Raw genomic sequence first — 24,383 nt, forward strand, 5'->3', positions numbered from 1 at the left:
TTTCGATATTAGCATAAAAAATTTATTTATAAAATTTAAAAAATATTGTTTATTGATGAAGATATTTTAGTTTTATTTTGAGGTTCCGTCGAAATTTTGAGTGAAGGAATTGAACTATGTTTTATTTTAACTATATGTCTTGATGATTTAAAAAATGATGCATAAATCATTGGTTTTCGGTTTGTTTTGATTGATCAATTTGTATTTGCTGGCAACAGCAAGAGTTGCTGAATAGATTACATCTTTTAAATTTTGTGCCTCTAATGCTGAGCATTCAATGTAATCATAAGCATTGATTATGTTTTTCATTTCTTCCCCTTGGTTTGTCGAAATTACTTCAGAAGGAATATGTTCATTTCGAAGATCACTTTTCATGCCAACTAAGATATATGGCACACTTGGGCAACGTTTACTTACTTCAGGAATCCAATAATCTCTGATATTTTTAAGTAATTTTAGTGAAACAAGTGAAAAGCAAAATATGAAAACATCTGCTTCTAAATAAGAATCCAACCTAAATTTTTTGTTTTCTGCCATATCCCTTGGATGGAAATAGATTAAAAAATTTTCATAATTTATTTTAGTGGAAATACTGTCGTCACATAAAGTTGAGACACAAAATTTTGGTAAATAGCTATTTACAATAAAAGATGAAAATATATAACTCGTCTTACCCACGCCATGGTCTCCTACAAACATGCCTATAACACTTTTAAGACATGATTTTTGCATTCAAAAGTGTCACAACCGCCTGAATGAAGCCCCACACATTAAACACCTAAAAAAGTCGGTTTGATAAAGCGATAGGTTTTTTCTGATAAATCCAGAAAATACTACGATAAAAACCGTTTCAAATGGAATATTTATTGATGTTCCAAATTGAAAGTTTTCGATTTTATATTATTTCAAGAAAATTCAAATTAATTGATTAATTAATACATAATTATGTTTTAAATTATCTTAAGATTGTTTTTTAAACCTCTGATTACTTTATTAATTGATTATTTTGAATGCATAATTAAATTTTTTTTTGCGAAAATTATAAAATAAGTAAAAGGGAAACTCAAATTTTGAAAATAAAGAATATATGTGATATATTTTAAGTTTTGCTTTGTAACATTTTATATCGATTGTTTTAATTTCTGATATTTTAGTATCAATCATCAATCCCATGAATTTCAATGATTGTCAAAACTGTGTTGGAACGAAATGGTCTCACTTTTATTTACACCACTTTTTGTATAATTTACATAAATATCGGGTGCCCGAAAATATAACCATCGCTATACTCATACTTTTTCGACACAATATTTTGACAACTGAAATTAATTAAGAAATTCATTATGTCGAAATGTTAATATCTTTTTCAATGGTTCATGTTAAATATAAACCATTCAATTAAGCTAAATTCACTCGACGATAGATATACGATAGAACTTTTTGAACATATTCGAATATGTTCAAAAAGTTCTATCGTATATTTATCGTCGGCCTGTACCAATCACGAGAATTAGTTTGTGGGTTGGTTCTTCACCAACGGTTATGATCGTCGGATCATAGAATTGTTATTTTGGACCTGAATTGGACAACCAAGACGGTTGTGGTTCAACAAGTTCATAACAACCAACAACCAAAGCAGTGACAAGCCAAATACAGAGTGAGCGTTGATCAGTGATTGATTCAACAACATCGACCTCCAAGCTTATACAAACAAGCTTGGTGAAAGCTCAGTTATACAAACAAAAGTATTAAATTCATATTGTTTATTCGATGTAAACAATATCTGCATCAATTTGCCCATTATAATGTTCCATTGTATTCCATGCATTTAATGGGGTTAATGGAAAATGGAATTGTTTTTTTAGGCTTGAATGCAGCCATGCATTGTTATATTCAGTGATGATTAAATCAATATATGGTATATCAAGAATTCTTCCTGCTGCACGGGCTTTTTCGAGAGTACTCCAGAATCTTTCGATCTTTCCATTCTCTTCTGGTGTGCGCGGATGAGTTCGAAAGCATTCTATTCCTTTCTCGTCAAGCACATGTTGGAACTCCTCACCAACAAACTCACCTCCATTATCGATTGTGATTGTTTTTGGCTTTTGCGATTTTCCCAAAGCATGAATAAGTGCAAGTGCAGATGCAATATATGTTTTATCATCTATCACTACTTCCCAATGCACAACATATCTAGAACAATCATCTATGAATGCAATCAGATAATATTGAAGATTATTGATTTTGCTCAAGTAATGGATGTCAGTGTGCCAGAGCTGACCAACATACTTTGCATAAAATCTTTTTTGATGCATTTTTTCTTGTTTTTTTTTTCGAAAGCAATATAGATTATTTTTTGAAAAAATTCTTCTTACATTTCGCTCGATTGTTAATATACCTCTTGTAATTGCTGCTTGTGTTGTTCTATGAAAACCAACATGGATTAAATTTCTATAATTTATAACGAAATTTATTTCTTAATCTGAGATTTGATTCGGTTTCCTTCCACGCTTCATTGCTCCTTCCATTTTTTGTGCTATCGCCTGAACTCTGAGTCTTCCAACATTGTGTCTTTTGGCGATATCACGCTGACTTAGATATTATATAATGTCAGCTTTGATCAGCTCATCAACATTGACCATTGAGTTTATCATATATTTTAAATGACCAAAAGAGGATGTAAATTAATGATTTACTTATTTATTATTCTGAATTTTATATGTATTTGTATACTTTACGTAAAAGTGCAAATAAAAGTGACATCAGAGGACGTTAATAGCAATAACGGCTTTTAAAAAAATATTTTGACACACTTGACTTTTTGAGATGATAAACTATTGAAAAAGTGGTGTAAATAAAAGTGAGACCATTTCGTACCACGACACAATGATTGTCAAAACAATCTATTCAAATGTCATAATATTTAAATGGTTATAAAGAAAGATCTATATGTTTGAAATATGAATTTCTGTTATAATTACAGATAATATGTCGCGTAATACTATCCAAACAAGTCTAACGTGTAGTAAAAAGAAATAATTAAATTATATACTTATCTCTGAATCATTGAATATTAAAACGTATAATTATATTATGGATACACATTGACATATCATATTCATTACATTGTTGTAAATGCCATTAAATTTGGGCACAAATGAGAAAAAAGCTCAAGTGAAATGTATATTTAACGGTTTCTTTATTAAACGTTCTTTTTTCTCAAATCAATCATTCATAACTGAGGTTACATATGACTTTCTATAGTTAAAAGGTTTTGATTTTGATGACCCTTGTTTGGAATGAATAAAGTAATTGCTATTTAATTCTTTATACTTTATTTATAAATAATCTGAAAAAAAATTATATTTCGACAGTTGTTTTAATCATTCAAATTATTGGCATTTGATATTTTAATACAAAAATTTCTTGGCATAAAGATTCCTCAATTTGAGAGGAGACATTTTCATTCAAATTCTCTATGGGTTTTTTTACAACAAGAAATTAGTGTTTGTCCGATCAAGAATCAATCAAAATCTATCGGGAAAGACGATGCATTCAATTCCTTTCAAATATTGATCGTTCATCGTTTTTTTTAATCCAATAATATCTTTTGATATACTTATTCACTGGCATAAACTAATATATAAATTTTTTTTATTACTTGAACGATTGATGATAAATTTCTAAAAATGACATAATATATTGGATTACACTCAGTTATGGAATGAATATCAAATTGCTGTCAATAAAAATTCAATTAAATATTATCAATACATAGTTTAGCCGATGATCAATTAATTTTGATCGGCGTTCGAGTATCTTTTCCGTCTACAACTCTCTTATCTGTTGTGTGGCCACACGAGATATACTCTCAAATTTTATTCAAATTTGAATTGATATATCGGTTGTCGTTGGATCATAAAACCGTTAAGAATTGAAATTGTTCATTTTTCCACATGAGACCAAAGGAACATTGCGACTGGGAAATGCTTCTATCAATAAATCAATCAATTTTTAGTTTGAATGAAGAGAATTCCTCTAAATCTCTAGATTTAATAGTCAACAAATTTGATGAAATCCATCCTTTATCTTATGATCTAATTATTATTCAAATGATATATTATATATTTGTAATCAAAAATAATAAAGTAAATTTATTTTTGAATATTATCAAAGAAATAAGAACATTTGAAGAGAATAATAAAATCAAATCGAATATATTTGATATATTAGGTCGATTTCTTTTAATCCGAATTTATTTAATTTTAACGAGAACATATTTGGATATTTAATTTCGCCAATTGAATAACTAATACATTGCAAAATAAAATCATTAAAATTGTTGACTATTTTGTAATGTCGGTAATAAAGAACGCATTAATGTTAACAAAGTATTTTCATTTTGACTAATTAATTCAGGTCAGATGAATCATCTTATCTTCTTGAATCGATGATTGAACATAATTTTCTTGAACCAAACATTGTAAAAAACAACCAGAGTTCTTATTTTGTACATTATATGTCTAAAGAAGAATTAGCAATCTATTTAAGGAAACATGATTTTGTAAATTATGAATAACTTTCAAAGAATGATTGGGAACTACATAAGAAATATGTTAAAGAAGGACATAATCCAAATGAAATTGCGAAAATAATTCGAAATGATGAAATCGAAAAACTTCAAGAAATATCATCACAAACAAATTTTAATTTTAATCAAAGAATTGAATCATCACTTTATGAAATATGTTCATTTATTAATAAAGAAAATGTTTCATTAATTGATTATGCAGCATTTTTTGGATCTATTAAATGTTTCAAATATTTACTTATGAATGGTGCAAAAGTAGAAAATACAGGTAAATACGCTGTTGCAGGTGGAAATATAGAAATAGTTCATTTATGTGAACAAAATCATTCATCATTTGAAGATGCATATGAAGCAGCAATTGAATTTCAACAAAATAATATCTTTAAATATTTTTATGATAATAAATTAAAAGAAATTAATAGTTTAGAAGAATTAGGAGAGTTTTGTATTTTATATCATAATTATCAAATATTTTCGTTTTTACTTAAAGAAGGAATGAAAATCAATGATGATATTATTAATGAAGCAGCAAAAATTGGAAATATTTTTTTAGTTGAATATTTTCTTAAAGAGCATTCAATTCCGCATGATATATTGGTATTTTCAGCAGGATCAAGAAATATTGAACTTGTTGAATACGTTTTAAAACAAGAAGGAATTGATATTAATGCTAAAGATATTTATTCGTTTTATTTAATATTTATTTTAACAATTTTCTATTTCAAAATAATATTTGGAAATTATTTAAATAATTTAAAACAGCACTTATTAGAGCATCTGATAATGGACATACAGAAATAGTTAAATTACTTCTTGAACAAGAAGGAATTGATATTAATGCTAAAAATATTTATTTGTTTTATTTAAAATTTATTTTAATAATTTTATATTTTAAAATAATATTTGGAAATTATTTAAATTATTTAATACAGCACTTATTTTGACATCTGCAAAAGGTAATACAGAAATAGTTAAATTACTTCTTGAACAAGAAGGAATTGATATTAATGCTAAAAATATTTATTTGTTTTATTTAAAATTTATTTTAATAATTTGATATTTCAAAATAATATTTGGAAATTATTTAAATTATTTGAAACAGCACTTATTTATGCATCTTATGAAGGTTATGATGATCATCATTTTGATTTTCATTATTTTCATTAATAATATAAAAATTAGAATAAAATGTGAAATATTTATAACTGTATAATAACTGTATAATTATAATATATAAATGTTCTTGAAATATATATAAATGTTGAATTGATATTCGTAATAATAAATGAATTAAAGTATGAAACATAAATACTTAATGTTTGTGTAAATGATAAAATATATGTTAAAATAAATGAATGTGTGAGACTTATAATGCTGAAAATGTATTTGAATTAGTAGATATATTTGTGAATATACTTGATTGTGTAAATATATTTATGAATGTATTTGATTGTGCAAATATATTTGATCTCGTAAATGTGTTTGTGAATGTATTTAAATTAGTAAATGAATTTGATTTCGAAAATGTATTTGATTGTGTAAACATATCTGAATTTGTAAATACCCTCGAATTAGAAAATGAATTTGATTTAGAAAGTATTTGATTGTGTAAATGTAAGTGTTGGAGGAAGACATTCGTCAATTGTTCCTTTCGTTGTCTTTAATTCTCCAAATCCTTCACTTATATATGTTTCATTTACCATAACGTATTTTGTTGGAACATATTGAAAACAAACACTTCCAATTGCTGGTGAAGTTTCGCTATAAAAATAAATACATTTCAGTGACACACAATACGCAAATGCTTGATTTCCAATATTTTCAACACTTTTACCAATGATAATCGTTTCTAATTCATAACAGAATGAAAAAGCACTTGATTGAATCTCTATAACAGTATTTGGAATTATGAAATTCGTAAATGTACAACTTGAGAATGCAGAACTTTTTATCGTAATTAATCTTTTCCCAATGTAAAATATTGTATCAATGTCATTAGTTTTATCCATATAAATTATCATCTCATTATAAAGTTTTTTCTAACAAAGTGACAGCTAAAAATTTTCAAATTTGAAAGGAAACTTATTTTTATTTTTCCATTTATGGTGTTATATCACATTAATGTTTGTAATTTTGCTTTGTTCAATAACGCTATGTACAAACATTGAAGATAACAATTCTCAAAAAAATGGTATGAAAAAAGCACGTCGTAGGAGAATACATAAAAAAAATCCAATTGAAAACATCCTTTTAAAAGATGCAGTTCTAACAAATTCATTTGATTTCACAAAATTAACAAATTTTTCAAATAAGTCGATTTGGAAAGATGATATACTATTTCTCTTTGGTGATGCAAACTTGGTAAATGATACAGTATACTATATTGTAAAAATATATAATAGCAAAGATGAATTAAATGATTTAAGCTTATCGACAATTAATCCATTTAAGTTAAGTTATAAAGTTATATACTTTGGAAAATTTGATCAGAATTATCTTAAAGCTGTTTCGGACCTATATTTAGAAAATTGGGATGATAAATCAAAAAATGGGAAACTACCACAAAATAAAGAGAATACGCATTCAGAAGAATCTAAAGTTTTTTCAAAAAAAAGATTATTGAAATCCTTTTTCAAATTGATGGAATAGTAAAAGAAAAAATGAATTTCATTTTTTTTAAATAATATTACAACAAACCCAATTTATAAAACCAATCATTATGCATAATAATTATAATGAAATATTTCAAGGCACTCGTTTTTACCATGATAACGTATAAAAGTTAAACTTATCTCTCTAAACGATGTATGGAATTACATGATGGATGTTTAATAAGTAAATTACCTCATTTATCATTATAATTGTAAGTTGTTATCTCCAATTTTAATGTTTCGATAAAATAAATTATATCAATTTATGATATCAGATCAATCAGATTTAAACCAAACTTTCTTAAAATGAAAAATCATTTTCTAAAAACAAAAACATTACAACAAAAAAGTAATCCATTGTCGTTTAGACCAAAATCTTAAGGAATTCTTCGGCGCATTTACGAGCCCTCTTGTTGAGTGTAACCTTCATGTCAGATATTTCCTTATCAACATCCTGAAGGAATGTAATGATAAAATCAATCAACTTAGCCAAAATCATTTGCTCTGTGTGGATGTTAGTGATCAAAAATGAGATATCATATCCTTCAATTGGTTTACGACGAAGAATACGGAACTGATCAGCACGTTGACAAAGGAATCTCATGAACATCTTGGTTAAAAGTGTATCAACGTCATCAAGTTGCTTGATTTTGACAGAAATCCTTACACTGTTAATTGATGTCTCAATGTATACGCATTCGATTTCAGATCGAGAAATCATTATTGGATGTCCAATAACTTCACGAGATGTTTTTGTTTGTGTTTCAATTTCAGGCTTGTTGTGGCGTTCTACATCTTGTGATGCAAAGTTCCTAAGACATAGAGCTGATTGAAGAGAACGACGGATTGCGTTTAAATAGGGTTGTAGGGGACTTTGTGCCATTGTGGACAATCTGCAATTGCAAAACAGACCTTCTCAATTCCCATTTTAGATAAACAATTGAAATTTATTTAAAAAAGCGGATTTTTTCGATGAAAATGCATTCAACCACTTGACTTTTTCATGGATTACTTAAAAAGTGTCAATTGAAATAAAAAAGTGAAATAAATTTATGGAACTTTACAGTGGGAAAATGGTTATAAATTATGTGAGTTCATCGAAACTAATGTTGATTTTTAAAAATGTATCAAGCTCAACCATGAGATTTTCTTATCAAGATTTCTATTATCGAATAACAAATGATACATGCTTGTATGTTTAACAAAGCATTTTACTTTAGGGGAATATCTTTTTATATATATATATATATATAATGAAAATATGTAAACATTTTTATTATCTCTTTTTAATCGCTTTGAACAATAAAACCTACAAATACAATATTCTCACAATGGATTCTTTAGAAAAAAAATAATAAGTTTGTTGAGTATCAATGCCAAGACATAAAATTATTGAATGAACTTTATAAAATAATTTTTGATATATCTGAAATTAATGTTGATTTTGCAGCTCAGCAAACAATTAAATTAAATAATAAAAAAATTCCAGATTGATTTAATTTTATAATATGCAATTTAGTTAATTATCCATTTTACTCACAAATGAACATAAATTCATGTAATACTTATTTAAAATATTTGTAACTATTACAAGAAAAAGAAGAAGAAATAAATAAAGACAATATAAAAATATTTCAAATTTTTAACAATTATATCATTCAAAATAGTAGACAAGAAACATATTATCTAATAGAGAAAATGATGCAAAAAAAAGTTTAAAATAGAAATGATTTTTTTAATGGTTATTATAATGATTCTTTATATTAAAATTCAGAATATTCTGAGAACTATAAAGTTTTATCAAAAAAATGATTGGGCACTTCGCAAACAATTAATCAAAGAAGGACATAATCCAAATGAAAATAATCCGAAATGATGAAATAGGAAAACTTCAAGAAATGTTATAACATTCAAACTTTGATTTTAATCAAGCAATTGAGCCATCGCTTTATGAAAGATGTTCAACATTAATCAAAAATAAATGTTACATTAATTGATTATGCAGCATTTTTTGGATCTGTTAAATATTTACTTATGAATGGTACAAATATAAAAAACACAGGAAAATATGCAGTTGCAAGTGGAAATGAAGAAATCATTCATTTATGTGAACAAAATCATTCATCATTTGAAGATGCATATAAAACAGTAATTCAATTTCACCAAAATGATATTCAAATATCTTTACGAAAACAAAATTGAAAATCAGAATTTAAAACAAAAATATTAAAGATATTTAATTTCTTTATTGTATATTAATTTCAATGTTTTGAAATTTAAATATAATATATGGAAATGATATAAATTTTTTAAAACATCTCTTATTCATGCATCCGAAAAAGGTCATAAAGAAATTGTTCAATTACTTCTTAATCAAAATAAAATTGAAATAAATACTCAAGATAATTTTTGATGTTTATATCAATGATTTAATAATTCAAAGTAATTTTTGGAATTTTACTAAATTATTTGATACAGCACTTATTTAAGCTTCTAAAAATGATAATGATGAAATAGGTAAATAAACATGAAGTTGACTTACCTAAAAATGATATCATATGTTTGTTATCTTTGGTGTATCATTAATGATTTTTATTGTTTAATTCTATAAAATAAAATCACAAAAAAATCTATTATTCGAGTTGAATCAAAGAAATTCACAATATTTCCTATTATTATAGCTTTATGGATAGTATTCCTTGCATATACTTTATTCGTAAATTTATTTAGGTAAATTTTTTTTCTTAAATGTTTAAATAAAGTGGAAAATTTTTATCATTTTTATTATATGATTTTCTTCTATATTTTGCCTTTAATTGTAAAATGTTTTTGCAAGGAACTTGGGCATTTCTTTCATGTGACTTTTATGATATGCGAACTGATTTTTAACATTGAACTTCAAACATATCGTATCTACATGAATTTACCTAAAATCTGATGGTAAACTCATACAAGCATCCTTAAAACAGAACAAATTCCCTTCTTTCATTGCAAGTTTTAACATTTCCTTTTGATTAGAATAACAATGTTACCAATTATTAATCATTTAACACACATTGTCAGAATAATTTATTCGTTATTGTTTGGCATTACTTATTCCTTTACAACGTGATTATATTTGAGGTTATGTGGCATTTGTAAAAATATAATCTCCTCAATTCGAGCGGTTAAGTTGCTTCATGTCATCTTATAGCTTTTTGATAATTTTAATTTATCCAAAATCAAAATTATAATATCACAATCAATAAGAATTTTCAGTAAATTTAATTTTGTTTTTATTTCTAATTTTAATGTTTTTATATTTGTATTATGTTAAAAATATCGAACATCTATTATTAATAAGATAAATATATTTTGATTTTGGAGATTTTGTGTTTGCCCTGCTACTGTAGCCCATTCAATTTTCTGAGGGTGCAAAATCAAATATTAATTCGAATGATCCTTTCTTCAGCTTCTTTAGGCAACTATGCAATCTATTCCACTATAGAATGCTCAGACACAAGTAGTGTTCTTGCTGTGAGAGACAGTAATGGAAATTCTTACGCTGCAAGATGTACTCCTCATAATTATAAGATTAGAACTTTTAATTTCGAGGTGAAATTGCTCCAGCAAATCAAAGGAAAGTGTAAGTATGTACCAAAGGTTATAGATTATGGTACTAATGGTGAATGTAACTATATCATCATGAAACTTTTCGGTCCTTCTCTTTCTTTCATCTCTTCTGAGCTTGGGTTAGGTAAGTTTGGAACATCTACTACACTTAGAGTAGGCTTTCATCTTCTTCAAGCAATTCAACAACTTCATCAACTCGGAATAATTCATAGAGACATCAAACCATCAAGAATCGTTATTACAAAGAACCACGAAACTCCAATTAAGATCACAAACTTCGGACTTTCAAGAATATATCTTGCAAAAGACGGTTCAGTCCTTCCAGAAAGAAGCAATCCTGGCTTTAGAGGAACAGCTAAATATGCTTCTATCAATGCACTCCAAGGAAAAGAACTTTCTAGGAAAGATGATTTAGAATCATGGTTTTATGTTTTAACAGAACTTTTAATTGGTGAACTTCCATGGAGTAACGTTCAAAAGAACAAAGAGATTCTTGATGCAAAGTGCAGAGTTAACTTCTCAGAGATTTATTCAAACACATTCCCAGAACTCATCGAAATATGGAACATGATTCAATCAATGGACTATTATTCAGTTCCAAACTATAACAAAATCGCAGATATCCTTGAAACAGTGATGACAAATAATAATGTTGATTGGAATGATTTGTATGATTGGGAATCACATGGAATACAGTTCGGTTCATCATATACAGATTCAAAGAAAGAAACAGCTCCGCTCACAAACCTGAGCGTCCCACAAACGAATTCGTTCCTCAACAAGCTTCACTTCATCAAGCTTCTTTGGGAAGATAAACCAAACAAAAATTATTCAATGGTCAGAGACGATGAAAACGTTCAACTCCTTTAATTTTTTTTGTAAACAATTCAAATAAAAATTTTCTTTTTGTAAATAATTCAAATTTATTTAACCCCTCTTCGAGGTGGATGAAGCGCTTAAACGCTTTATGTAACGCATCTTCTGTTTGTCTGATACTTAATTTTGTTGCTGTGGAAGCTGCACGTTGATGCGCATGTGATAAAAAATTGTTTTGTTAAATTAGTTTTAAGAAATATATTTGAGTTTTTTTTATAGATTTGTGCAATTTCGTAACGTCCCTTGATCAAGGTTGAAGGCGATTTATCAGGTAAAATAGACATTAGCAAAAGAACAAGGAAAAGTCATCTTTTGGACTGAAATTACACAAAAACTTTCAGAAAAGTTCGTTTTTAAAGAAACCGTCCCTTAAATAACTTTTTCAATATTTTGACATTTCAAAAATTCAATTCATCGAATGTAAACTTCTTAATTTTGAACTGCACTAACAAAATTTCATCCCAATTACAAATAAAATGTTTGATGTTTCTGCAAATCTTGGGAATGTTTTTGACTTTGGTGATGAGGGATTCATGCTAGAGTTGTTCCTTGAACAAAATTCATGCTGTATTCGTTCTTTAACAAATGATAATATTCCATATTTTCAAATCGAAAAAGAGTATGATGACAAATTAATAGAAACCCTGAAATCAATAGAGGAACATGATATTGATGACCAACTTGCGCAAATGTTTTTCGGTGTTGATGAAAGACAATTAGAACATGGCATTCAATGCCACATCACGGACAGTAGGAAGAAGGACACAGAAGAAAGGTACCTAACGTTAACACGAAAGAATAAGTTGAGCGCTCAACTTAATGAGTAATGAGTAATTTTAATGAGAATTTTAATAATTGAATCATGGATCTATATTTCTCCCAAACATTATGTAAAAATCATCATGCACAACATTGTTTGGTTCTTTTTGTACAAAAACCCTATTTGGGTTCACTTGTTGAGCTGAAGGAAAAAGTAAAAAATGTAATTGTGTGAAATTTGATCGTTTTAATCGTTTCGTCACAATTAAGTGAAATTTGATCGTTCTAATACATTGCAAATTAACAGCTTCTTAGTCATTATTTGAAAAAATGAAATTTGACTTAATGATTGTTGAATACAACCATCATTATAATTTACGAACAAAAATACAAAATTGGGTTTCAAGTTTTATAATATGATAATAAATTATTTCAATTTGCAATTTCCATGTGAAGAATTGAAGCATATGCATGAATTATGTTTATACTCTCTACAGTGTTCGAACTTACCCAGGGGTACCTAACTATTTTTGTGAAACACAAAATAAATATATTATTTGTTGTACAACAATTCGGTTATAAAAGGTTATTCAGTAAGATATTTGTGTAGGAAAACGGTAAGTTGAAAGTTTAAGCTCGGAAAGTATAGCTGTAAGACCGACAACAAAGATATATTTCCACATTCGAAACGGTTATCGATTTAAATCGATTCCGGTGTATGTTGTAAAAATGGCAAAATATGTCTCTGAAACAAAAAATTTTGGCAAAACATTGTAAACCAAAAATTTTTATGCATAGACAAAATCGAATCACCAACTTTTCGATCGATCTTCTGAAACGTGTCCTCACCATGTGCAAAGATGGTTATTATTTTATTGGAAAAATTAAGCCAGAACAATGTCTTCAATCACGCACAAAATCTTCAAAATATAAGCCTGTTTATTATATATTCGAAGAAAGAAATGCGCTCTTTATTATTATACGTGGTTCCCAATCAATAAGTGATGCATATACAGATCTTGATATTGACGAATTTACAAATCTTCAAGGTCATTCATTTCATTCAGGTTTCTATCGCGCTGCTTATGATATTTTTGAGGAATCTTATGACATAGTATCAACACATGATCTTATCTATGTTTCTGGGCATTCACTTGGCGGATCTGTGGCAACAGTTCTTCATTATTTTCTTTGCACTACATTCCCAAATAAAGACATTAACACCATTGCATATGATCCAGCTCCTTCTGTTGCTGACAATGTATTTGATGATCATATGCAATCAAAACTTGCCACAATTATATACCGTCATGAAATAGTTTCTTCTCTTTCATGCTCAAATGTTCATTCTCGCATTAAATGGGCGGATCCTATATTATCTCGTCTCAATCCGAATATGATATACTCAGTTACTCGATTCTGCACAGGTTGGATACCAATTGGAAGATCGCTCTTTGATACCATAGAAAACGCTTCTCATACCATATCATCAGCACTGAGAGATGAGGCAAATGGTCAATCGAGATCTGTTAAACATGTACAAGGATGCATTTATAGGATAACCGGAGAGCAGCAGAGGACATTGGAAGAACTACGAATAGATCCGAAAACTCTGAAATGGAATTTTTGGAATCCGATTGCATATCTTGATCATCTTCCCTATACTGGTGAATATATCCTAGATGGTATTGAAGAAGATTAATTTTTATTATTATTATTTTTATTAAATATTGAATTAATCTTTCGAAATTTGTACAAATTTTTTTATTTTGTTAAAATGTTTGTTGCAACAAACGAATTGTTATGTATAATTGTAGGAAACTAAAAGCAAATGGTTCTCAGATTGTGCATAACAATCAAACAGAAGTTTCACAGTTTTGTTGGGGCGCGGAATTTTCTGAAGTTTACATGCATTGTTGTATTGAAATTAAATTTTTAGCTGCTTTTGATTGAATAGCGTTTTATTTCAAAAGTTGGAAACTTCACAAAACTACAAATTGAATACTGTTAAAGTAGTTGTTTGTTGAAGTAAAAATTTTTCAAGTTATGTCCAATAAAACTTGTTTAAGATGTGATTTTGTATATTAAGACATTACATAAACGTAAGTGGATTGGTTTGGAAGTGAAAGAAAAATAATGTAAAATCGTCATCCTTTATTTATATCATATATGATATTGAGTTATTATCTATAGAAAAATCGTTAAAAGCTTCGAAAAATTCTTCAAATTGAAATTCAAGATCATCCACATTTTGAGATTCTTGACTTTTTGGTTGTTCTTTTGGTATTGAAGCTTGGTTCTTAATAGTCTTTTCATACTTCTTTCGTCCTGGCTTCTTTGGTTCAGTTGTACCTTCCTTCTCTTTGCTTAAACGACGTTGAAGAACTTGGAATCTGTTCTTCACCATAATTTCTGTTCTTCCTTCAAGGAATTTGGAAATCTGTACCCACTTTGATCCGATTTCTTTGTATTTTTCCATCAGAAGTTCATCTTCTTCTGGTGTCCATTTACTTGTATTAATGTCTGGGCTTAAATAGTTGATCCAACGTTCTCTGCATTGTCTACTGTTACGCTTTTCCATCATTGATGCAATTAACAACCAATCTGAATTACCATATTCTTCAACAAGTTGTGATAATCTGTAATCTTCTTCATGAGAAAATGGGTAACGTCTGTTGATTGTTCCATCCTTTGATGAATAAGATTTTCTTTGTTTCATGCTTTTGCCCCTGCCTGGCATTGTGTCTGACAAATTATAAATGATGTATTAACTTTTTGGCCATATTACAACGAAAGCTATCAAATCGGGTGGGCAACGGAAAACCGGAAATATTTTTTTATAGACACAAGATAAAGATTTTTAATTTTAAATATTTTGATTCAATATAAAAGAAATTTTAAATATTTCATTAAAAATAATTTTATTCATTAAATATCAAAATAAGTATATTTTTCATTTTCTGAAGTGATTTGTCGATTGCCAAATAAAAAATAAACCGCAATTTTTGAATGAGTTGACCAACAAACTGAAATTGAGGTCGTTTATTTATCAAATAATAATATTTCATTATAAAATCAATATTTTCTAATTTCATATAATATAAATGTTAAATCCATGCTATTTTAGATCTAAATCTATGCTGAATAGCTGATTTTATTATGGTAAAATGGAATATTCATATTTATTGATAAACTGTGTCAAATTGACACAAAACCAGTTTTTGATGGCAATGAACAAGTCACGCATGTTTTTGAAAAATATGAATATTTCATGCTAACCAAAATATTTTCATTTTTTTTCTTTTTTTAATATCATAAATAATATATTAATGATAAATAAAAATTATATTTTGATGAAATCTATTTTATGAAAAAATATTCGAATTTTATTTTTTAAATCAATTATTGAATCATTGATGAAGCGGTCCAAAAGCACGCGGTTGTTCTGAAATATCAACCGAACTATTCGATTATGTAACATTTTCCCTCTCCAATAAAAAATAATAATTTCTGATGTTTTATATGATTTTATTCCTTCAAATGCATTTAAATTTTTATAAAATGTGAAAAATGAAAGATGTATATATACATTGCTGGAATAATTTTTCTTTATATATATATTCATATTTATATTTATTATATATTTTAAAAGTTAATATTTATCAGAAAATACAGAAAATAAGACATTTTTATGAGATTATAAAAAAACGCATAATTATATATTTGAATCATTCTTGGTCAAAACATCTTTAACTGGTGCAGATCCATCATACCATACCATCCATATTCTTGTGCAAAATATTTTGTACAAGATCTTAACTAAATTTCGAAAATCAATATATCGAGTGGCAGAATAATAAAACGTCAGTTTCTTAAAATCAAATTGATATTCTGCTCCTGTTATTTCCATTGGGAGTCCAAGTTCTTGTGCCTTCGCTTGGCATATTTTTAATGCATTTTCTTCCATTTCAATTTTCTTTGGCAACTTGTCGATTTCAGCTTTTTCGGCTTTCCTGATAATCTGCCTAGCAGTCTTTGTATCTCTTTGTGATGGATTTTCGATCATTGCTAATATTTTTCCTATATCAACTCCACGATCAGCATCAATAATTACGTAATCTCCTATTTCCACGTCAAGGTCTCTATTGAAGTAGGTTACATTAATCCTATTTGGATGATATTGAACAGTACAATATGATGTTTTGTTTCCTCGCTTCATAAATGAGTTATTAACCCTTGAACCATCAAACATTCCCATGTATGGATTAATTTCTGGGGCAGAAGCAGCATATGTTTGGTCAAAATTAATTTGATCTTGAAAATGAGATGGTTCAAATGAAATAGAATCATCACCCCATACGTCTTTAAGTGTGTCTGGCAAAAGTGAGTACGAGCTATCTTGTTCTTCCGTTTCTTCCGTGAAGTCAGCCCAAACTGACATTATGTAAAAACAGTTTTAATTTTGCGTCAGTTCGGATAAAAACTTTTTGATAAGGTTAACTTCCAAAAAACGTCATAAAATGAAAATTGAATCGTCGTAAAAGCTACTTTTTCAAAGAATTTTTATCAGATTTTAACGGTGTTCTTTCAGGTAAGTTTGAATAAACCCAATAAATTACCGGTAAGGGTCTAAAGTTGCTCTATTAAGCAGAATTATGCCAATTTATTTAATTACTTAAACAAGAATGAAAGATTTGTAAAATCAGTAAAATAGATTTGGTCAAATTCATTGTGCAACATTTCTAGCATTTAATTTTTTTAATGTACTAAACAATGCGCTTTTAATCTTCAATGAAATAATTTTATATAATCAATCAGATGAATAATAATTAATAGTGAAAAATTTATTATAATTTAAGAAATTATCAATATATATTAACCTTAAATAATTAGTGGTAAATATATGATTAAATCCATTCGTTTTGCCAAAAATAGCAATAGTTTTACTTCAACCGCCAGAAAGGCGGTTTGGCCGTCCTTTTGCGAGATGCCAACTCGTTTCAAGAAATCAAGGAAGCTTCGTGGTCAAGAATCCATGGGTTACGGTCGTGTTGGAAAGCACAGGAAGTCACCAGGAGGTTGTGGTAACGCAGGTGGTCAACATCATCAAAGAACATGGTTCGATCGTTATCACCCAGGATACTTCGGCAAGGTCGGTATGAGAAGACTTCACATTTTCAAGTGCCGTGAATGGGAACCAATCATCAATATTGACAAACTTTGGACATTAGTACCAGAAGAAGTTCGTAATCAAGCAGCTTCTAAGAAGGAAGGTGACGCAGTTCCAGTCATTGATTGTGTTGCCAATGGTTATTTCAAAGTTGTTGGACGCGGCGAACTCCCACAAATTCCATTAATTGTTCGTGCAAAGGATTTCTCACAATCTGCTGAAAAGAAGATCAAAGCTGCAGGTGGCGCATGCGAAAAGGTTAAATAAATAAACAATTTTTACTTTTACCATAATCGAATTTTTGCGAATTCAAAGATTTCGCATTTATTTTTGTTTATTACTAAATTGCAATTCTTTCTTTTTTAATGATTCACATTCTTATTGCATTATTTAACTAATTTTGTTGAAACACTTCAAGTGATTTTTTCACAGTGCATTTGATTTCTCTTGACGACAGCGTGAATGTTGGTAAACAACAAAGTTCTTATCGGATAATTTTTGTATCACAGTTTATATCAGAATTTACCAAAATTTTGGATTCAGCCTTGGATTGTGATGAGCATTTATTATTATTGGTGAATAAATAGTATGCAAACATTTGTGATACCATTTCAGGATGCACTGTAGGTTAAATTACAATGCTACAGCTTTTATGGGTTGCACATGTACATGGATAGCAGCAATTCCAGTGTATCCACAAATTTTATTTTTTGGAAATTTTAATGGCGCTGCGGCAATAGCTGATATCAAAAACTTATCCATTCTAAATCAAAATAAGATAGGTGGCGAAGCTGAGTTTTTAGATGCAATATAGTCCACTTCCGTTGCCATTGATTCCTCAGTTTACGTTTGTATAATAAGCTTTTTGAATCTTATTTTGGAAAAACAAATCTCTTTTCACAATAAACGATTTAACAAAAAATAATATTTTATTATCACATTTTAATATATTTATTATAGCTTAAATCCATTTGTCGTCATCTTCCGTTATCAACTAATTAAATTCATTGTTGACATCTTCGTGATTTCCTCTCGTATTTAATGACTTATTATTATTTATAATTGATAAAGATTTTATTTTCGTTGTTTGTTTCTTATTTCTATTAAACATAAATATATAACAAAACAATTCCTCAATAAAAATAAAATATTTTATGATTTCGTGAGCATAAATGAATGATTTCTTCATTCCCACCTGCAACTCTATATTTATATGTATCTTCAACGCTTGCACTGTTCATAAGTAAATATTTAGATTATGCCCTTCCCTAATTAATTTCTCTTGTAATTCCCAATCATTCTCATAATTTGGTAAGGCACTTACAAAATCAAAGACTTTAATGAATATCTTGGAATTGATTGGGTTGTGTGGTCTGCATTACAAATTTGCATGAAAAAAAATAAATAATAAAGAAAAGGCTTTACTTAAATTAAAAGTTTACAGGGCACTCAAAAAGTGTTACCACATAATGCCAATGCAAGTGATCGCCAATAAGTACATTTAATTAATAATATTAAACATATTGCTTATATTTTTCAAAAGTTCTACATAAACAAAAGCACAATACTAAAATTAATGTTAGAAAATAACGTGGTGACTTTGAATACTAAAAATGATTCACATTTAGAACACACTACATTTTATTAATTATTTATCTTAATTACATTTGCTCAATGAATTTATCTTCTTTGAAGTCATCTGCAAATGGATCTTCTTCAATATTTGATGTAGATATTCCCGTTGTGAATGTGTTTGTGGTTTGGTTATCATTTTGTTGTTCTGAAATTTCATTTTCATCAATTTCTTCTTTTTTATTTTTAATTCGCATCAATAATATAATAAGTAATGAAATTATAATAATAACAGCAACAATAACACAAACGATTATTATGATAATTGTTGTTTTATTATCATTTGTTTGAAATTCATTGTTATAAATAAATGTAAAGAAGTTCGAAAAATAAATATAATAAGTTGAATAAATAATAACTGTGTAATCATAATATATAAATTCTGTTTCAATATAAACATTTGATGAATTAATTGTATATAGTGAAAGTGATTTTGTTTGTATTTCATAATAAGTGAATGAATATGTAAATGATAATGTGACTGTTAACAGATATGAAAAAGATTTCTTTAAATCATTTTGAAATGATTCGGTAAATGTATTTGATTTTGCAAATGTATCAATACTGAATGCATGCGATTGAGAATATGTCTTTGACTGAGAATATGTGTTACTTTGACTGAATGTGTTTGACTGAGAATATGTGTTGCTACAACTGAATGTATGTGATGATGAAAATGAAAGTGTTGGAATTGCTTTGCAGTTTCCTTCTGCTGATTTGTCATTGACTGATAATGTTCCAAATGTCTTAGCGATATATGTTGCATATGTTATAACTGTTGTTGTAACATTATAAAATGCATTTTCTTCAATATTCGGTTCGTTAGTTCCATAATAATAAATACATTCAAGTGCATTACAATTACCAAATGCTGAAACTCCAATTTCTGTTATTCCATACCCAAGTGTTAATATCATTAAATTAGAACAGAATGAAAACGCATAACCGCCAATGTTTGTGACTGAATTTGGAATTGTAATGTTTTTTGATTGATGAACATGATGAAAATGCTGAATCACCAATACCTGATATAGAATTACCAAAATTAACGGAAATAACTGATGACCATCCTGAAAATGCACCAATTGGAATTAGATAAATTCCTTCACTAATATATATAAATTTCGTGTTGTCTTTATATTGTTCAATTTCTTCAAAATCACTTGAATTTGTTATTGTTAATGTTAAATTATGATCATAAAATAATTGAAAAGAATTTATGAAAAATATAACAAAAATTAAAACATTTTTATGTTTTTTCTTTTCGTTTGTTTTCAATTCGTAGTTGGTCAATAAAAATTTCTGTAGAAAAAGTGGTTTTTTCTGAAAAAAATTGATATAAACCACCACAATCATCATTGAAAAAATAGCGGTTAAACGAACGTAAGCATTGAATTTAAATGGTCGGTCTTTTTTATCGTTTTGCATCAACGAAAAACAAAGAAATTTACTCCGGATCAAAGATATATTCTCGTAACACATTTTAGTGGTTTGCTTTGACATATTGTCTTCAATAAGCATACTGGTTAAAAAGGATTTATATTGGAGAATTGTAAAATATGATACTGATAATTTTTATTTTGTTATTAAATATTTGAAGCATAACTAATGTATGGTCTATTTCAGTCAAAGAAATATAAAAACAAACTGGTTTTAAAGAAAATAGAATTGTTGCTAAATATATCAAAATTCTGGTTATGAATTTCAAAGACTCGATCTTCTACATTGCACCCATGAATGATTCCTTCTTCGCTGAGGTTCTTTTTCATATTTGATATTTTTATAGTTGTAAGAAATGGGATTTCTGGTATTGTAACGGTCGTAAATTGCTTTGTTATGCCCGAAATGAGCATCATTTGAAGAATTTTCATGCTTCAAGATCTAATATAGTTCAAGGCCTTTACTAAATACACATCGGCTAATACAAAAGTTAAAAAACCACACGGTTATCAAGTAAAAAAATTTGTTGTTTTCTTGAAGTTTTCAATTTAACCTAAAATTCGTTTGTTTCAATATTTAAGGACACACAGAAAAGCTGTAATAAATGATTTTAAAGCACTTTTAAATAATATAATGAATGAATGCATGTGATAGAGCTGAATTTGCTGATCAAAATGATATATATTTGTTTTTGGTAATCATTTTTTAAAGTTATTAAATTTCATTAATTATTCACATATGTATTTGATTTGATTTGGATATAATTACAATTAAAACTGATGTTGCATTTCCGCTTTATGTCTCGTTTGAGATATAACTTATATATGTATAACAATTTAAACAATGTTAAAATATGAAGTATATAATAATAGTGTAATCATAATATATAAAATTGTTTTCAAGATATGAAATCGTTGAATTATTGATATATAATGAAAATGATTTTGTTTGTGTTTAACAAACAGTTTATGATTTGTTATCGATAAAGAAAGTGTTAATATGTAAGAAAAAGTTAAAGTTAAATCCCTTTGAAGTGCTTTTGTATATGTATTTGATTTAGTGAATGTATGTGTTTGTATAAATGATTTGGATCTTGTGAACATATCTGAATTCGACAATGTATTCGATTTTGTAAATGGATGAGTTGAAATTGGTGAACAAACACCACCATTATATTCGTTATTCACCGGAAATGGTCCAAATGTTTTTTTTCTTTGTGTGTTGAATATGTAATAATTGATGAAAATGTATTTTCACTAATATATGGTTCTGATTTGCCATAATAATAAATGATCGAAGGCTGTTCAATTAGAAAATGAATATTTTCAAATTCTTATTTGTTGTGTCAAAATTTTTAATGTCGTTAAATGATAGCAAATAGAAAATGCTGCTTCTCAATGTTTTGCATCAAACTTGGAAGTGTGATGGTTGAATGAAAATGCTAAATTACTAATTGTCGTATTATTTTCACCATATTCGGTAGTGATAAAAATACAGAATTTGATATGATTTACAGAGTTTCCAAAAGTAACATAAGAAACAGATTACCATTAGTTGAGAGTAACAAATTGTTAATCGATTAATATTTCTCATTGCGAATCATTTCATAGTTTTTAAATAAATTAAAAATATATCAATTAAAAATATATTTTTATTTTACATTAAATCACAGCCAATTGTCTTCATCTTCTTTAACAATATCTTCATCTAATATATTGACATCTTCCTTTTGATTTAAACTTGATGTAGTTGAATCCTTAAATTGTAACTTTGAAGTCGATTTCCCTTTTTTGTTTTTACTTTTGATTAAGAACATAACAATTCCAACAATTATTAACACAAATGCAACTGATCCGCAAACAATTCCAATCAATGCATTCGTTGTAAGTCCATTCGTATGTAAAATGTTCGTGCGAAACATTGTAATGAAATTTGAATAATAATTAAAATGTGTCGAATACATAAAATGTATATGAAAACGAAAATGTAAAATCACTTTGTAACGATTCAGTAAATGTATTTGACTGAGAATATGTGTTACTTCGACTGAATGTATGTGATGATGAAAATGAAAGTGTTGGAATTGCTTTGCAGTTTCCTTCTGCTGATTTGTCATTGACTGATAATGTTCCAAATGTCTTAGCGATATATGTTGCATATGTTATAACTGTTGTTGTAACATTATAAAATGCATTTTCTTCAATATTCGGTTCGTTAGTTCCATAATAATAAATACATTCAAGTGCATTACAATTACCAAATGCTGAAACTCCAATTTCTGTTATTCCATACCCAAGTGTTAATATCATTAAATTAGAACAGAATGAAAACGCATAACCGCCAATGTTTGTGACTGAATTTGGAATTGTAATGTTTTTGATTGATGAACATGATGAAAATGCTGAATCACCAATACCTGATATAGAATTACCAAAATTAACGGAAATAACTGATGACCATCCTGAAAATGCACCAATTGGAATTAGATAAATTCCTTCACTAATATATATAAATTTCGTGTTGTCTTTATATTGTTCAATTTCTTCAAAATCACTTGAATTTGTTATTGTTAATGTTAAATTATGATCATAAAATAATTGAAAAGAATTTATGAAAAATATAACAAAAATTAAAACATTTTTATGTTTTCTATTTTCGTTTGTTTTCAATTTGTTAAATAAAAATTTAATTTCATAAAACGATAAAAATCCCAAAATAAAAAAGTAACGCATTAGAGCTTGAACATTTTCATTGAATTTGAACATTTTCTTTATGAAACTATTATTCATTGGCATTGCTAAATGTGCTTTCAATGAAAAATGATTAAGTACTAAAGAAAAGAATTTGAGATAATGTTTAACATATGAAATTGGTGATTCTAATAAAGGGAAATGCCAATGATATTTTCCTGCACTGATATTAAATGGATCGGATTCATTATCTTTTAGCATAATAAAATTTGTTCCTTTAATGGATACATTCGCTTTGTCACGAGGCGAGAATATAAAGTATTTATCCCCCTTTGGATTCTGAAGTAAGGGAAATGGAGTGTTTAAAAGTTTGAGAAATAGATAATTGATTACTAAAAATCTTTGAACCTGAATTTTGTTGAGAGTTTCGTAATAAGCAAAAGAAATGCATAGGGAAAGCCAAGAAGAAAACACACATCCGTGTGAAAACTTGAGAAACTTATTGATAAATCAGTCAAAAACGATACAGAGAGCTTCAACCGCTTCGCCTTTTCGTCGTTTCGTTGGCTCAACTTTTGCTGATACGTGTTTTATTGTTTTTGCAATCGGAAGATGTTCACAAAGCTGAAACGCAATGTTTTTTTTATGAAAAGTGACATAGGATACAGAATTAAATTGTATATTAATTCTGTTAGAAAATTAAAGAAACAAGATGACATCTTTTGTCATCAAGCAAACATCGAACACCTTTGAATTACAAACGCTCAAAAAGTTTGTTTCTATACAATTAACAAGGATTCTAATCGGCACATTGAATTTTGAATGCGCTGTTTCTCAGGGACTTTCAAATATAAAGGTGAAAAACGGTTTTAAAAAAATGATTGCTATTTACACTAAGCCACACTCATTTGTTTGATATGTAATTGTATTCATGTTTCTAAGCTCGCTCACTAATCACCAAC

At 27.8% G+C, this 24,383-nt stretch overlaps 7 protein-coding genes across 7 annotated transcripts; 3 read left to right on the top strand and 4 right to left on the bottom strand.

Annotated features, from left to right (window-relative positions):
- Positions 1-1,763: 1,763 nt before the first annotated feature.
- On the bottom strand, positions 1,764-2,315 carry GO595_004899 (DDE-type integrase/transposase/recombinase; the record flags this gene model as incomplete). The annotated part of the gene is made up of 1 exon (XM_067918082.1): positions 1,764-2,315. One exon carries the CDS (start codon positions 2,313-2,315, stop codon positions 1,764-1,766), a length of 552 nt encoding a protein of 183 aa, XP_067774917.1.
- A 5,291-nt stretch (positions 2,316-7,606) lies between these two features.
- GO595_004900 (Actin-related protein 2/3 complex subunit 4) lies at positions 7,607-8,125 on the bottom strand (the record flags this gene model as incomplete). Its single annotated transcript, XM_067918083.1, has 1 exon — positions 7,607-8,125. One exon carries the CDS (start codon positions 8,123-8,125, stop codon positions 7,607-7,609), a length of 519 nt encoding a protein of 172 aa, XP_067774918.1.
- A 2,552-nt stretch (positions 8,126-10,677) lies between these two features.
- On the top strand, positions 10,678-11,724 carry GO595_004901 (CK1 family protein kinase; the record flags this gene model as incomplete). Its single annotated transcript, XM_067918084.1, has 1 exon — positions 10,678-11,724. The coding sequence occupies one exon, from the start codon at positions 10,678-10,680 to the stop codon at positions 11,722-11,724; it is 1,047 nt and encodes a 348-aa protein (XP_067774919.1).
- Positions 11,725-13,279: 1,555 nt separating this feature from the next.
- GO595_004902 (putative lipase containing protein) lies at positions 13,280-14,191 on the top strand (the record flags this gene model as incomplete). Its single annotated transcript, XM_067918085.1, has 1 exon — positions 13,280-14,191. One exon carries the CDS (start codon positions 13,280-13,282, stop codon positions 14,189-14,191), a length of 912 nt encoding a protein of 303 aa, XP_067774920.1.
- A 456-nt stretch (positions 14,192-14,647) lies between these two features.
- Positions 14,648-15,208, bottom strand: GO595_004903 (Myb-like DNA-binding domain containing protein; the record flags this gene model as incomplete). The annotated part of the gene is made up of 1 exon (XM_067918086.1): positions 14,648-15,208. One exon carries the CDS (start codon positions 15,206-15,208, stop codon positions 14,648-14,650), a length of 561 nt encoding a protein of 186 aa, XP_067774921.1.
- Positions 15,209-16,204: 996 nt separating this feature from the next.
- Positions 16,205-16,930, bottom strand: GO595_004904 (PSP1 C-terminal conserved region family protein; the record flags this gene model as incomplete). The annotated part of the gene is made up of 1 exon (XM_067918087.1): positions 16,205-16,930. The coding sequence occupies one exon, from the start codon at positions 16,928-16,930 to the stop codon at positions 16,205-16,207; it is 726 nt and encodes a 241-aa protein (XP_067774922.1).
- Positions 16,931-17,476: 546 nt separating this feature from the next.
- On the top strand, positions 17,477-17,926 carry GO595_004905 (60S ribosomal protein L27a; the record flags this gene model as incomplete). The annotated part of the gene is made up of 1 exon (XM_067918089.1): positions 17,477-17,926. The coding sequence occupies one exon, from the start codon at positions 17,477-17,479 to the stop codon at positions 17,924-17,926; it is 450 nt and encodes a 149-aa protein (XP_067774923.1).
- Positions 17,927-24,383: the final 6,457 nt, after the last annotated feature.

This window comes from Histomonas meleagridis (genome assembly GCF_020186115.1).
Source record: "Histomonas meleagridis strain 2922-C6/04-10x chromosome Unknown contig_30, whole genome shotgun sequence".
NCBI classification, from domain to species: Eukaryota; Parabasalia; order Tritrichomonadida; family Dientamoebidae; genus Histomonas; species Histomonas meleagridis.